Genomic DNA, 14577 nt, shown 5'->3' with positions numbered 1-14577 from the left:
TCTCAGGCATTACTGGTGGGAATGCAAAAATAGTACAGCCACTTTGGAAAATCGTTTGACATATTCTTATAAAGTTAAACATTTACTTACCATATCTAGCAGTCCTACTCCTAGGTATTTTCTGAAGTGAAATGGACCTATACTCACACAAGAAACCAGACTCAAAGGCTACAGACTGTATAACTCTAAGACATTCCGGCAAAGGCAAAACCATAGAGACATAAAACAGATTAGTAGTTACCAAGGCTAGGGGTAAGCACAAGGGAATTTGGCGGGGAGGAATACTGCAAATCTTTATTGTGGTAGTGGTTATATGACTGTACATGTTTATCAAAACTTGTTCAACTATATAATCAAAATAATGAATTTAACTATGTAAATTATATCTTAAATAATGAGGGAGTCTAAAGGTGAAAAAAAGCACCAACTATATAAAACCTTTTGTGATATAATATATATATAATTAAGCAATATATCATCTTCACTGCTGTGTGATTATTTTACATTATAAAAGCAGTCAGTTAAGATGGCAAGTAATTTGACATATTTAGAAAAAAGACAAGTATAATTTCAAGACATACATCACATTCTGTGAAGTAAAATTTATAGCACTCTAAAGCCATGTATTTTCTGGGATCCTAGACAAGAACTTCAGAGAATGATATACTATGAAAATAGTATCTGGATTATTAATGAGTCAGGTTAAAGTAGGCCCTTTATTGAGATAATAGATTCAAAAGTGTTTTGCAGATTATGAAGAATTCTACAAATATTAAATGGTAAAAAGCATAAGCAATAGGGTCAATCTACTTGGCTTAAATCCTATCTCTGCCACTTACTAGCTGTGTGACCTTGAACAAATTACTTAATCCCTCTGAGCTTAATTTTCTCAACTGTAAAATGTAAAATTCTCAAAGCATTTTTATAAAGACCAAATGGAAAATATAGTACTTTTTAAAAATATATACTTTTATTGATTTCAGAGAGGAAGGGAGAGGAAGAGAGAAATAGAAACATCAATGATGAGAGAATCATTGATTGGCTGCATGCTGCACGCCCCCCACCGGGGATCGAGCCTGCAACCTGGGCATGTGCCCTCACCTGGAATCAAAGCCCGGACCTTCAGTCCACAGGTCAACGCTCTATCCACTGAGCCAAACCAGCTAGGGCGATACAGTACTTATTGTAAAACACAGCACATATAGAGTTAAATAAGATTTACCAATTTATGTAATGATGAAAATTTGAACACTTTTATCTTTTAAATGTTTTTTTTTCCTTTTCCCCATCTTTTTAATTTAACTGCAAACTGGTTTGTTGCAGGAATTGGACTAATCTAGAATCATCAGAGGATTCAGAGAACCTTCTTAGAGTGGCAGCAGATAGGACAGGGGGTGGCTGGCAGTCATTGTACTTTTTAGAGCAGTCCTTTCTTTGGTCCAGCCATTGTTAGCCACCACTGTGCCCCCTGCATCCCACCTCACAGCGTGGGTTAGGGTGAGGATTCGAGATGCCAAGGGTGCAAAATTTGAGTCCCAGGCACCTAATTAGCCTCACCCTATTCTTGGCCCACCTTCCCTCCAATATTCCATTTTCACACCTCTCCCAACTCAGATTTTCCTATTCTTCCCTATCCTGGCAATGAAGCAGGGGAGGGGATGAGTGGAAATCTTTGTTTCCACATTCTTTAAATGCTGAAAAGATTTACATAGTTTGGTGACTAATCATTAGCCTTTACTATTGCTATTGTTTCCTAGATTCTATGTTTGCTACCTGTTTTGAATAACTTTCATTTTTGAAATAATTTAACATTAGGTTTTCCCCCCCTCTATTAACAGGAATCTCTCGGAAGGAATCTGAAATGTTTTGACAAAAAGTGATGAACATGAACCTACTTTCACCGTCTATATAATCCAAAAGTAAAAAAAAATTTGTTTGTAAAAAACGAGTCAATTCAGTCTTAAGAGGCCTGAAACGTTTTTGGGGTTTGTTTTTTTTTTGGGGGGGGAGGGGGTTCACCTTTATAGAACTAGGTAACATCAACTTTTGTGGTTGTATCTTTATATATTATTATATGAGAAAAACCTTTAAGTTCTTGTTCGATTTGCTTCTTGACTGAATCTGAAACATTGCTTTCCAGTTGTTTTATTCCTCATTACCTACCATTTACTGGCAAAATAAAGTTAAAGATGTGCTTTCTCACTCATTAGCAAGGAATCCTTTTTTGAACCAATGGTGTTTCGGCGTGCTTCTGTCTAAAGTAAATCTAATCACAGTTACTGAATGACATAAAGGCCTGAGGATTATTCTGATTCACGAATATACTCAAGTGTGGAACGATATATTCAAATGCCACCGTTACTGTGTAGTATTTGGTCCTTCCAGTGTGAAAAATCTGTTGTAAAGCATGAAATTGTGTCGCATATACAAGAGCAGTTTCATGGATGGTATCATAAATTTGTGACTCCGTCTTGACCCCCCAAAAGATTTTTTTTTACTTTTTCAAAAAAGATTTTCCAACGTCCTGCTGTTCGAACTGCAGGCACTGTTTCAAGGATGTACCACTAATTAGTTGCCAGAAAATGTGCGTCCCCTCAGACTCCGCCTTGGGAGCGCCGAGGGCAGGGGCGCCGGGGGCAGGGGCGCCGGGACCCGCACGCGTCCCGCGGGTCCCCGAGTGCCGGGCGCCCCAGCGAGCTCCCCGCGGGGGGACGCGGCCAGGACGAATGTTACGTCCAAGCCCCCGGGGGCATCGGACGGAGGGCCGGCGAAGGGTCCACACCCAGGGGAGAAGCGACCGCCACCCCAGGGCCGCGGCAGGTTTGGGGGAATCTCCTGAAGTCGCACCGCCTGTGGAGCGTTCGTTCGGGGGAAGTGCGGTTCACCTCCGCGCGGCTCACGGACGGGTCGGCAGCGCGGAGGTGGGGGCCCGGGCTTTCAGTGCTCAGGACACCGGGAAACGTTTACCTGGTGGGAAATACAGGGCCAGCGCAGCGAGGCGGCACCCTCCACGCTGCCTTGCAGAAAAGGAAAGGTCCGCTCCATGAAAGGCGCCCGGACGCCCAGCGGTGACCCGCGAAGCCGCGCTGGGGCTGCAGAGCCCAGACTCCGGCTCCGGCCGCCCGGCCTCCCCCTCCGCAGGCGCGGAACGTGGAGCGGAACGTGGAGCGCCCCGAGAGCCCGGACAGCAGGAAGCCCCGCCCCCTCTGGCCCCGCCCTTTGCCCCGCCCCGCCCCGCCCCGCCGGCGGCTTGATTAATGGCTCTCCCGCGGCTGAGAAGGTGGCTCTGCCCCGACACAGCCCCTCCCGGACAGCCCCGCAGGTGGGCGCGGACCTCGGCGGGCCGCGCTGTCGTGGGCTGACACCAGCGTGACCAGCACGCACGCCTGGCCTCCGGACGCCCGCAGAAGAGGCGCTCCCGCCCGGTGCGGTAGGCGGCCGTCGACTTCGGCTGGGCGAGGATGGAGTGAGGAGCGCGGCCCTGGCCACGCTGACCCGGCTCGACGCTCTGCGCCCGCTCGCGCAGCGGAGCAAAGCCCCGCACGGCCGCTCCAGGAAAGGTGAGGCCCCGGTCCCGACCCCGCCGCGCCGCGCATCCCCGGGCCCGGAGCGTAGCGGATGCCGAAGTCCGAGGTGAAGCCAGGGGCCCTCCACCCCTCCTGCAGAAATGACCTGGGCTCCCGCCGTCGCCCCCGGGCCCCGTGCACCCGGAGCGAATGGCACGAGGGCGGCGGCCGTGCGTGCCGCTCTCCGCGAAAATGATCAGCACGATCTTTCCTGCGGGGCGGGCAGGTAACATTCCTGAGAACAAGTTCCGAACCCGAGCTTCCTTCCCCGGCAGAGTAGTATTTTCGCTGAACTTGTCGGTGAAAAGTCAAGCCCGCCCCGCGCCCCTCCTCGGCCTCCTAAGGAGCCCAGGAACTCTCAGGCCCCAAAGTCTTCCCAGACGCCGGGGCAAACGCGCTGCAATCCAAGCATCCTCCTCTCTGAGCACGTCCCGGGGACTTTGGGGGGCCGGGCGGGCGGGCGCGCGCGCAGGCATAGCGAGAGGGCTGCCCCTCCCCGGGTTTAGCCCCGCCGGGGCCCCAGCTGCTCACCGCGCCCTGGGTGCTTTGCAGGGCGCGCGACGCGGGACGTCGCCATGGACCGCTGCGGCCCCGCAGGCAGCCCCCTGATCTCCAGCAGCGAGCCCGCGCCCCCTGCCGCCGCCACTCGAGACTCGAGCCCTGGGCTGACCGGGCCAGGGCCGACGGGCGCGGGCGGCGGCGGGCGCTCGGGCGGTGGGCGGCCGGCGGCGGCGAACGCCGCGCGGGAGCGCAGCCGGGTGCAGACTCTGCGGCACGCCTTCCTGGAGCTGCAGCGCACGCTGCCGTCCGTCCCGCCGGACACCAAGCTGTCCAAGTTGGACGTGCTGCTGCTGGCCACCACCTACATCGCTCACCTCACCCGCAGCCTGCAGGACGACGCCGAGGCGCCGGCGGACCCCGGACTGGGCGCGCTGCGTGGCGACGGCTACCTGCACCCTGTCAAGGTAGGAGGGCCAAGGCACACTGCGGAGCTGGGGGCGGGCAGCGGGGCACCTGGACTTGCCCGGTCTGCCAGCACCTGGGCAGATGCCTCCGAGCCCTCACCCAAAGAGGGTAACAGATCGGCCGAGGGAACTTGGCCCTCGAGGTCCCCACTGCTTAACTGTTCGCAGGTTTAAACCCGAGGTTGCTGGGTAGGGAGTCTCACGCTCCTTAGAGGATGCAACCCACAGGATGCCCTTTCCTGGTGAGAGGTTTCTCGGGGTGCCTGATGAGGTGCTTGGTTGCACGTCCTGGTAATTTTTACCATCAGAGTTACATTTATGAGCCTTTTTGGTTTTAAGTGTTTTATTTTACATAATTACATTTCCATTGTCGTTTTACCAGCTGTTTGAAAAGTTTCATGAAATATTTATGAACTATGGGGTAATGGAGTTGTCTGACCCTTAGTAATCCTAGGAAACCAGTGTTGGAAATTTTTTGTAAAACTGGTAAGAACAAAATGAGACCGTTTTGCATCCCCACAAAGTGTATTTCAGTACGTTTTAATAAAGGTTAACGGATCATGGACTAGACAGCCACCAAGAGTGTTAGAAAAACTAAAATGTGTTTATGTAATCTGTATAATAAATTGGTAAATTCATTGAATGATCTTATTAAATACTATATTCAAATTCCGTAATGGACAAAGTTAGCCAGGAGAATCCGTTTTGTATAATTTTTTTACATAACATATAGGTAGATTGCTCAGTATTTAGACTCTGCATTGTTATTTTCTCCTAGATTTTTTTGAAATTCAACTGGCTTTCTGTTCAAAATATGAAATCTTCCTTATATTTCCTAAACCTAAACTTTCAAATTTTTGGTTCCACCATTCTGAAGTATTTGGCCACACACACACACACAAAATTATGAGTTAGTCTTAAGTATATCAGTGTTCAATAAATTATTGAATAATCATTATTGAAATAGTGTTTAAAAAGTACACCCTCTAATACTAATTGAACTTTACATGCTGTGGTGAAAAATTTACGTTGCAAATACCTGGTATAATCAACATGATTATAGGCTAACACTATTTTAAATATTAAATATAAAAATTTTAAATATCATTTATTTATAATTGTAAAGTTCCCATTCCATTCATGTGTTATATACAGTGTAGAGCAAAAATAGGTTCACAGTTGTTCAAATGGAAAATAATACAATAATTAATAAATAATACAATAATTATTAAATAATAATACAAGAATAAACTGTTAGGCATACTCACAACTGTAAGCCTACTTTTGCCCCACCCTGTTTAACAATCTCAGCTGAAAAGTAATTTCTTTTTTTTTCTTCTAAATAATAAGATTTCTTCCATGCTTTATTGGACTTTAAAGAGTCTTAGGAAATAACACAGAAAAACGCATATGAGGGTGTCCAGGGGGTACAAGGCAGTCTGCAACCTACCTCCCTCCTAAGACCAGCCCAGGTGCCTCCACCCCAGGCCCCAAATAGGATCCCAGAGTACAGGCATGTCAAGGAGTGAGGCAGAGGGAAAATACCATGAGAGCCAGAGCAAAAATAGGGAGAGTTGTCCAGAGGTTGGGAAGGGTGGAAGTGGTCACATAGCCACCTTCACCTACACCATCTTCCTTAGCCACCCGAGTCCGTCCCTACATTGGCCGTGTCTGAAAAGTCATTTCTTATTAAGGGGTTTGTACTATGGTGTGCATTAAGTTGCTTTCAAATATATATTAATAATAGATTTTTTTACTGGACATTTTAAATATTAAGTAGACTTTACTACAAAAAGCATCTGTTAAATTCCTCTTTGTGAGAGGTGTAATTCAGATGATAAATCAAGTTGTTTTTCACTCTAGTTTCTTGCAGTGCTTTTTTGAATAATGTTAGAACCATAATTTTCAGGTAACAATAAGCTTATTAACAAGAGGTGGGTTTTTTTGTTTGTTTGTTTTTTTGCACTCAATTCATGTACCAAATGTTTTTGTAGTACTGCAACTCCTTTAGGAAAAACTAAATCTCATTTGTTCTCTGAATTATTTTGATTTTAAAAGACAACTCTAGGGATAATGAAATAAGGTCAAAGATTACCTCTTAATGAAATTGTTGATGGTTGAACAAGTGACTAGTCTGTTTTAAAATCATTTACTGAATGCCTACTATGTGCAAAGAGCACTGTGTTAGCAGAGTGAATACAGTTAAGGGTAAGGCTCAGTCCCTGCCCTGAATGAACACAGAGACAAAGATGCAAGGGAGAATGTTGTATGTGCCATAAGAGAGCTATAATCATATGCTGTGGAGGTTCAGAGGAAAGAGGTTTTACATACATAATTGGAACCATAACACATTATTTTATGGACACTACCAAAAATGTTTAACTATTAAATCTATCTTTGGTTAATCTAATGCAAATAAAAATGGTCTGTTTATTGCACTTTTTGGTTAACTAAAAGTATTTTAACCCTTAGTATTTCAAGGACCTTAGAACTAACCTGATTATATGACACCACCCTCCCAAAAAAGAAAGGTCGCTTCTGAGAGGGCTACTTATGTAATACGGTTTTCCATCACCATGCCTATTTGGTAATAAATTATATTGTTTGAGAGGTTGTTCATTTTACAGGTGAATTTAGAAAAAGTCACAAATTAGAATACAATGTGATGATTACTAAAAGATTTGAGCTGTGTGAAGCCAATATATCCAGACATTTAATCTGGATGTTCTGTCTCATTCTAATATTTATAATTTCCAGATATTGCCTTTAGCTAGATAAAATGTTTAGATAGTTGAATTAGTCACCTTTCCCTGTGGTTCTTTGACAAGTGCAGACAGATAGTACTTACCATGTATAACATTTTTTAAAAAAATATGGAACGTTTCATGAATGTGGAGCCATGCTAATCTTCTCTGTACCATTCTAATTTTAGTATATGTGCTACAGAAGAGAGCACTTACCATGTATAACTTTTAAAAATATCTTAAAAGCCAAGGAACTTGTTTTAGGCTTAGTTTGAAATTAAAACATTGTGGGTAAATTTTCCTACAGTTATTCTATTCATTATCCATGATTTCTTACCCACATGCACAATACTATTTTCTACAGTTATAAGCAAAGTCTGGATATATTTTTATTTTTATTGTTAGCATTAATAAATATTTTTTCATGTTATCCCTTAGACTTCATAATTACAATTGTTACTAGCTATAGCTATATAAGATTGCATTTGCATTGAAGTATTTGGAATTATTATTTTTATTATTACAGATTATAACTGCCATAAATACTAACTTTTAGATTCTTGCTTAAATATTCTTTTTCAGAAATGGCCCATGCGATCAAGATTATACATTGGTGCTACTGGTCAGTTTCTGAAGCATTCTGTCTCTGGAGAAAAAGCAAGTCATGGCAGTATTCCAACAGACTCACAGCCTTAGGCTCTCCCCGATGGGTGCTGAAAGAAAGTGATGTCCATTGTTTTTAAATACTATGAAATAATTCTATATTTATTACATCAGACATAACAAACATCATTTCTGAAAGTTTACATATGAATCCATAGTTGAGTTTTCAGATTTATCTGTCTAATCTAAATAAATGAGAAATGAAATAGTCTTGAATAAAACACAGCTTATCTATTCTGAGAGGCAGTCACTACTATATAATGCAGGAGACACTATTGGAAAAAAGAAACACACAAAAGCAAAAAACTGTATATATATATCCATAGAATGCATACACTCTGTAGTGTATTTATTATAAACTGAAAAGCTGGTGTCTATTGATAGTGTTTCTAGTTTTAAAAATAAAAGCTGTATTTGTAATATATCAGTATTTCATTTTTTTGTAAAAACCAGTCCGTGCTGAAAGTTGGTCTAAGAAGCCATTTCAGTTGGAAGGTGTGACATCATTTATTCAGTTTCAGCTGAGTATGTGTGAAAAGACTGCAGAGGTAATATGATGATGCAGTAACTTCTATATCTAGTTATTGTTCCCTCTTAGAAAACTTGTTTGGAATATTAACCCTTTGCACTCTCTTGCTTTTTTCTCGATTCCTTTATTCTAATGCTAACCGTGTCGAGTCACACTCGACATCCGAGTGCAAAAGGTTAAAAATTGTTTGCTTCAAACAAAAAGGAAAAGTAATTGTTTGCTTCATAGGACAGGGCTTGCCCCATCATCCTAGAGGATTACTAAGTATCTAATTATATTTCCAAATTGTAGGTGGTTTTGGAAATCCCTGCAGCCAGATGGGTGTCACTGGGCAGCAGGGCTCATCCCCCTCCTCCCTGGTCACTCCATATCCACCCTACTCTCTTTAAGGCCCTGGACTAGCTGAGTAGGTGTGGTTGCAGCCACCCTCGGGCGTGAGCCCAATGACCCTCAGTCACAGCTTTGGCTGGGCTCCTTCTCCCCTTGTCAACTTCGGTTCACAGTCTACCTATCTGGCCATTATGAAATGGGAGACATCCTGTCTGATTTGGGAATTCTGGCATTGACCTGTGCCTCGAGGGGGTCTCAGGACCACCCTGAGATACATCAGGCCAGAGCAGGCTCCCTGAACCTGCCCCAATGAGAACCTACAGCCTGGGAAGGCCCTCTGCTCTGGGCCTCTCCTGCCACACTGCACATGAGGTGCCATGAAGTAGAGATAATAGTCAGGGGACATACTGAATCTTTAAACACCTGGAAAAAAATCTCCAATCTCTTTTGTCATGTTTTTGCTGATTTAGATTTCCTTTTATTTCCCTTGTTTTTTACTCAGTCTTCTATTATTCCACTTTCCAAATGTAAAGTTCATTTACTTCTCAGTGACCCTGTTTTAAAGTTGCTGAATTTGATCCAAGATTAGCAAACAGAAAGGCATATTAAGGGGCTTGGCTGAATTAATACTGCAGTTGAACCACCAGTTTATTTTCTCCTCAGTTTTCTTTAAGCTTTTGGCAGTGAAATGAAGTGAAAGACTATTTAAGGCAAAAACTACCATTTAGTTCATTCAGCCAAACATCAACATGTTTTGGCTCATATCTGATAGTTTGTAACTTTCATTATTTTACTGTGAATATCTCCTTGTAATGTGATGGAAGTATGTCTTTAAAAGAAAATGTATTAATCAAAACTCTGTACATATTAATATTTAGCAAAATGTTTGTATATTTAAACATTTGTGAATATATTTACTCACTCATGTAACATTGAAAGGGATAAAAAGTAAAATGAGTTATGGATTCAGCCATTCACTATTTAAAAAAGTGCTAAGAATAATCTTCTATCTTAAGGAATGAAATCAAAACTTCTTTAAAGTTACCTGAAAATGAACTATAAACACTACATTTGATAGGAGGAATTTCAGAAAAATGGCTCTCTTGCTAATCTATTTGGCTACAGTGTTTAAAGCATTTAATTGGGGGAAATTATTACTTTTTGTTGATTATCAGACTTTTCTAAATCGTTGTTAGTTACTTTGCCTTTTATAGTATTACTTTTTATTCCTTCTTGTCTGATTATAAATGTTTTAGTGCCAAAGAAGTATATTTCTGTCATGGGTTTTTATAACTTTTTAGTAAATTGCTAAATATGCTAACAGATTTTGGTAGGTTGGAAAATATCAGAGAGAAATTGCATGTTTTCACCCAAAGGTTCACGGGAGGATGCTGTTTTCATTAATGGTGCATGGTCAGGATAAAGGATATTACTAAAATAAAGCACTAATTGAAAATTAATTTAGTCTGTTAAATTTGCATCTGTCTCTGTGTCTATTTAACAAATGCTGAAGGTACATTTGAAAAATCTAGTAGATAGCTACTTGGCTTTAGCTTCTTCATTATATTTTTTTTAATGAAGTATATATTAAGACTGGAGAGGGGGTATATTTGGGTCACAATATTCTCTAATCTGCAAGGTAAATTTCTGTCAGTTCACTCAGCTCTCTCAGTGATATGAGATACATTTAAATTCCTTTATAATGATAATTTTGGGGGAGAAGGAAATGCCTTTATAGAGGCATGAATTCCAACAGACCTTAAAAATATTTTTATTTCTTTTTCTGATTATAAAAACACAATGCAGTTTATTGTACACCAATTATACATCAACTAGAGGCCTGGTGCACTAAAATCGTGCACAGGTAGGGTCCCTAGACCTGACTGGCGATCAGGAACGATCTGAGGGGTGACCGGTGGGGTGATGGGCGGGGGGGCCTGCTGGCACCCACCTTGGCCGGCCTGGCACTGCCCACTCGCCGGCCCCACCCCCCCACTGCTGCCGCCAGTCACCTCCCTCTGCAGGGCGACTGGCGGGGCGATGGGTGGGGGGGTGCCTGCTGACACCTCCCTTGGCTGATCTGCAGGCTGGGGGCAGCTCCTGCATTGAGCATCTTCCCCCTGGTGGTTAGCACGCATCATAGCAACCAGTTGTTCCGTTTGGTCGATTTGCATATTAGGCTTTTATTATATAGGATAAGCTATCTTAAAAGTGTGTGTGTGTGTGTGTGTATATATATATATATATACCCTTTTAAAAATAAAATAAATAATAAAAGGAATGAAGTGGAAAATAAAAGTCCTACAGTGAAAGTGGGTGTTTGGGGTAAAATTGAGGATATCTGTTCACATGTTACTTGGTAATAAAAAGAGTAGTTCTGCGATATCTATAGTTCCCCAAATTATTTACAGTTAGTAGTATACTATCGGTGTCTTTCTCCATGGTACACACTAGGGAAATATTACAAAATTGTATATTTCAAATAAATGAATGTGTACTTTTATTACATACTGGTAGATGGTGGTCTTATATATGACTATTTCACTGAAAAAAAAATTAATGCCCCTTTAAATCCTATAGATTTTCTTCCTGTGAACTTGGAGCACGGCCCAGATGGTACTGCAGCACATTTGGGAATGAGGGACATTGAGTATTCTTGCTTAACTACATAAACCTGGGAAGGGCTTCCCCCCTATGTTTACACAAGTCTTAGTTTCAACTCATAAGAGAAACCAGCTCAGTGAAATACACCTCAATCACTCAAACTCTTTCATTATAAATTATACCATAGCATTTAGCTGTCAGAAGCTTTTAAATTACAAACTGAAGAATAATCTTAACTATTAGGCTTAAAGATTATGTCAATAGTCATTTCCTGTGCATATGAATGTTACTGAAGAAATTCATGCGTTCCTGCCCTCCTGGCCCTCTTAGGACCAAGAATTATGTCCAGGGGGAGCTCTGGGGATTGGACTTAAATCACTTGTGTCCATTTTGATGGCCATTGCAAAATGGGGGGCATTTAAAACAATGTAAGGTCTAAATAAGAATTTATTTTAAACATTATTTTCAAGTAAGTTCTGAAATTACTCAAAAATTTTAAAATGTGTGCTATTATAAGGCGTTTTAATACTATACATAGATGGATATATCGTGTGGGTCAAAATTTTTAAAAAATTAGTTGTATTTTTTTTTAAAAGGCCTGTGCTAGATTGTTTCTATTCTGTATGCAGCTCATCTTTGCCTCTTGCTAACTGTAAGACCCTATAACAGAGTCATTTTGGAAGGTAGACTATAACCAAGTGAAAAGGTGGTTTGCAATGGCAGAAACAGGAGAGGAAGAGGAGGGAGGTGGGAGGTGGGAAGCTGTTCCCAGATCCTCCTTTCAGAAAGAGGAAGCTAGTTCCACCAGTGTCCAGTCAGGCTAGAAGTGTAATGTTCTGAGACATAGAGGAGAGAGTGACTTGAAAACGAGAACTGATTTCAGGATAAAGCCACCACAACAAAAAATCTGCTAATTCTGGGCCACACGTGGCCTGAGAGGTTGAGAGCAGCCACATTGGGGCTCAGGAAGGACTAGGCCCAGGTGGTTCTATTTCCCTCTCTGGCCAGACCCCCAAGACCAGAGGCTGGACGATGTCTCGAGTGATAGTGCTGGTGAGAATGGCTTGACCCAAGACAGAAACAATATCTGCTGGTCTGGTCTTCCCCGCCTCCCCAACCATGTGAGCCCCACTCAAGGTTTATGACCACTCCAAGGAATAAGCACTTTGGTTATATTAGCCCTCCCTTCCCTTGGTAAAAGGAAGGAGAGCTTCCTCCGAAAGTGAACAGGAAGTGAATGGTGGGAGGTGATAGCTATTAGTCAAGATCCACCCTTAGCCCGGCCCATGTGGCTCAGTGGTTGAACTTGAGCGTCCACCCATGAACCAGGAGGTCATAGTTCTATTCTCAGTTAGGGTTCATGCCCAGGTTTTGGCTACTCTGGGGAGTAGAGGGGAGGGGCATGCAAGAGGCAGCCAATCAATGATTCTCTTTCATCACTGATGTTTCTATCTCTTCCTCTCTCTAAAATCAATAAAAATACATTTTTTTAAAAAAGTTATCACAAGAAAAAAATTGTAACCATGTGAGATGATGGATTTTAACGGAACTTACTGTGGTAATTATTTCCCAACACACAGATATCAAAACCATTATGTTGTAGTCCTTAAACAATGTTATATGTTAATTATATCTCAATAAAATGGGGGGGGGGTGTTGGTTAATTGGACTTAAAAAGCTAAGTAATGATGACTAATTTTTTGGCATACTGGAGTTAACTTGTTTTATCCACAATGTTTGAGCATGCATGTCTTTGATGAAAATAAATCTCTTATTTGTATCCTCGTGCCTTGTCCTCTCCCCCCCACATAACATTAAATGGAGGAATGTGGAGGGAAAAGAATACAAATTAAAAATACCCATTATTGGTGAGAATGGGGAAATGATGACTGCAGCACCATTGGAGTGGAAGCTCTTTTAAGTACAACTTGGCAGTATCTCTCAATATTTTAAGTATATACACTGACTTAGCAATCCCACACTTAAAAATTTTTCTTAAGATACACTTATAAACACAAATGTATATCAGAATAATTATTACAGGTATTCATCGATTTTTTTTACCTACAATTTATAGATTTAACAGTTTTCCCTGCCCTCAGTACTGGTTGCATCCAAGTAACCTAACAAAATTGCACATCTGAGGAGGAACCTTCAAGGTTTTGCTAGCATCTGATGGTGATGCCTAACCACTTAAGTTGGCCTATGAAACCCCTACCTATACCACTGCCCTTACTGTCAACCACTTCCTACATACTTTAAGTTGTAGAAAACACACACACACACACACACACACACACACACACACACTCTTATTTCATGCTTCAGTGCCTTTATTCATCAATCATCAGTTGGTCCACAAATATTTTTTTAATGCGATGGCACACATTGCTCGTTGCTTACTATATCAGTTAGGAATTACATTCAGCTGCTAACTACAGTGGCTTAAATAAATTAGAAGGTTTTTTTTTCCCTCATGTCAAAGAAATTCACAAGTGATAACTTCATAAAGTTATCAGGGTCCAAGGCTTCTACTTTTTTTTCATTGGTCAGAACTGGCTCACAGGGTCATCCTCAGGTGTAAAGAAGGTATACGGATGTTTGGTATCTGCTCCAGCTAGTTTAAAAAGAAAGAGGCTTATTTTTTTAAAAAAATATATTTTATTGATTTTTTAACAAAGAGGAAGAGAGAGGAATAGAGAGTTAGAAACATCAATGAGAGAGAAACATCGATCAGCTGCCTCCTGCACACTCCCTACTGGGTATGTGCCCGCAACCAAGGCACATGCCCTTGACCGGAATCGAACCTGGGACCCTTCAGTCCGCAGGCCGACGCTCCACTGAGCCAAACCGGTTACAGCTTTTAGATCCTGTTAACAAGAACAGCACTGGAGCCGAAACCAGTTTGGCTCAGTGGATAGAGCGTCAGCCTGCGGACTGAAAGGTCCCAGGTTCGATTCCGGTCAAGGGCATGTACCTTGGTTGCGGGCACATCCCCAGTAGGAGGTGTGCAGGAGGCAGCTGGTCAATGTTTCTCTTTCATCGATGTTTCTAGCTCTCTATCCCTCTCCCTTCCTCTCTGTAAAAAAATCAATAAAATGTATGTTTAAAAAAAAAAAAGAACAGCACTGGAACATAGAGAAACTATCATGCATATGTACAAGAAGACATTGTAG

At 42.2% G+C, this 14577-nt stretch overlaps 2 protein-coding genes across 2 annotated transcripts in view; both read left to right on the top strand.

The window, feature by feature from the left end:
- Positions 1 to 1895, top strand: part of PPP1R42 (protein phosphatase 1 regulatory subunit 42) — a 35228-nt gene extending 33333 nt beyond the window's left edge. The window contains exon 9 of the mRNA XM_079796247.1: positions 1839 to 1895. Within this exon, the coding sequence (XP_079652373.1) occupies positions 1839 to 1860 (22 nt within the window). The 3' untranslated portion in view covers positions 1861 to 1895. The remainder of the gene's footprint in view (positions 1 to 1838) is intronic.
- A 1384-nt stretch (positions 1896 to 3279) lies between these two features.
- On the top strand, positions 3280 to 8513 carry TCF24 (transcription factor 24). The gene is made up of 3 exons (XM_079796506.1): positions 3280 to 3560; positions 4119 to 4531; positions 7858 to 8513. The coding sequence occupies exons 2-3, from the start codon at positions 4142 to 4144 to the stop codon at positions 7969 to 7971; spliced, it is 504 nt and encodes a 167-aa protein (XP_079652632.1). The 5' UTR covers positions 3280 to 3560; positions 4119 to 4141; the 3' UTR covers positions 7972 to 8513.
- Positions 8514 to 14577: the final 6064 nt, after the last annotated feature.

The sequence above is a fragment of the Cnephaeus nilssonii genome (genome assembly GCF_951640355.1).
Source record: "Cnephaeus nilssonii genome assembly, chromosome: 18".
Lineage (NCBI taxonomy): Eukaryota > Metazoa > Chordata > Mammalia > Chiroptera > Vespertilionidae > Cnephaeus > Cnephaeus nilssonii.
This window is presented reverse-complemented; position numbering and strand designations above follow the sequence as displayed.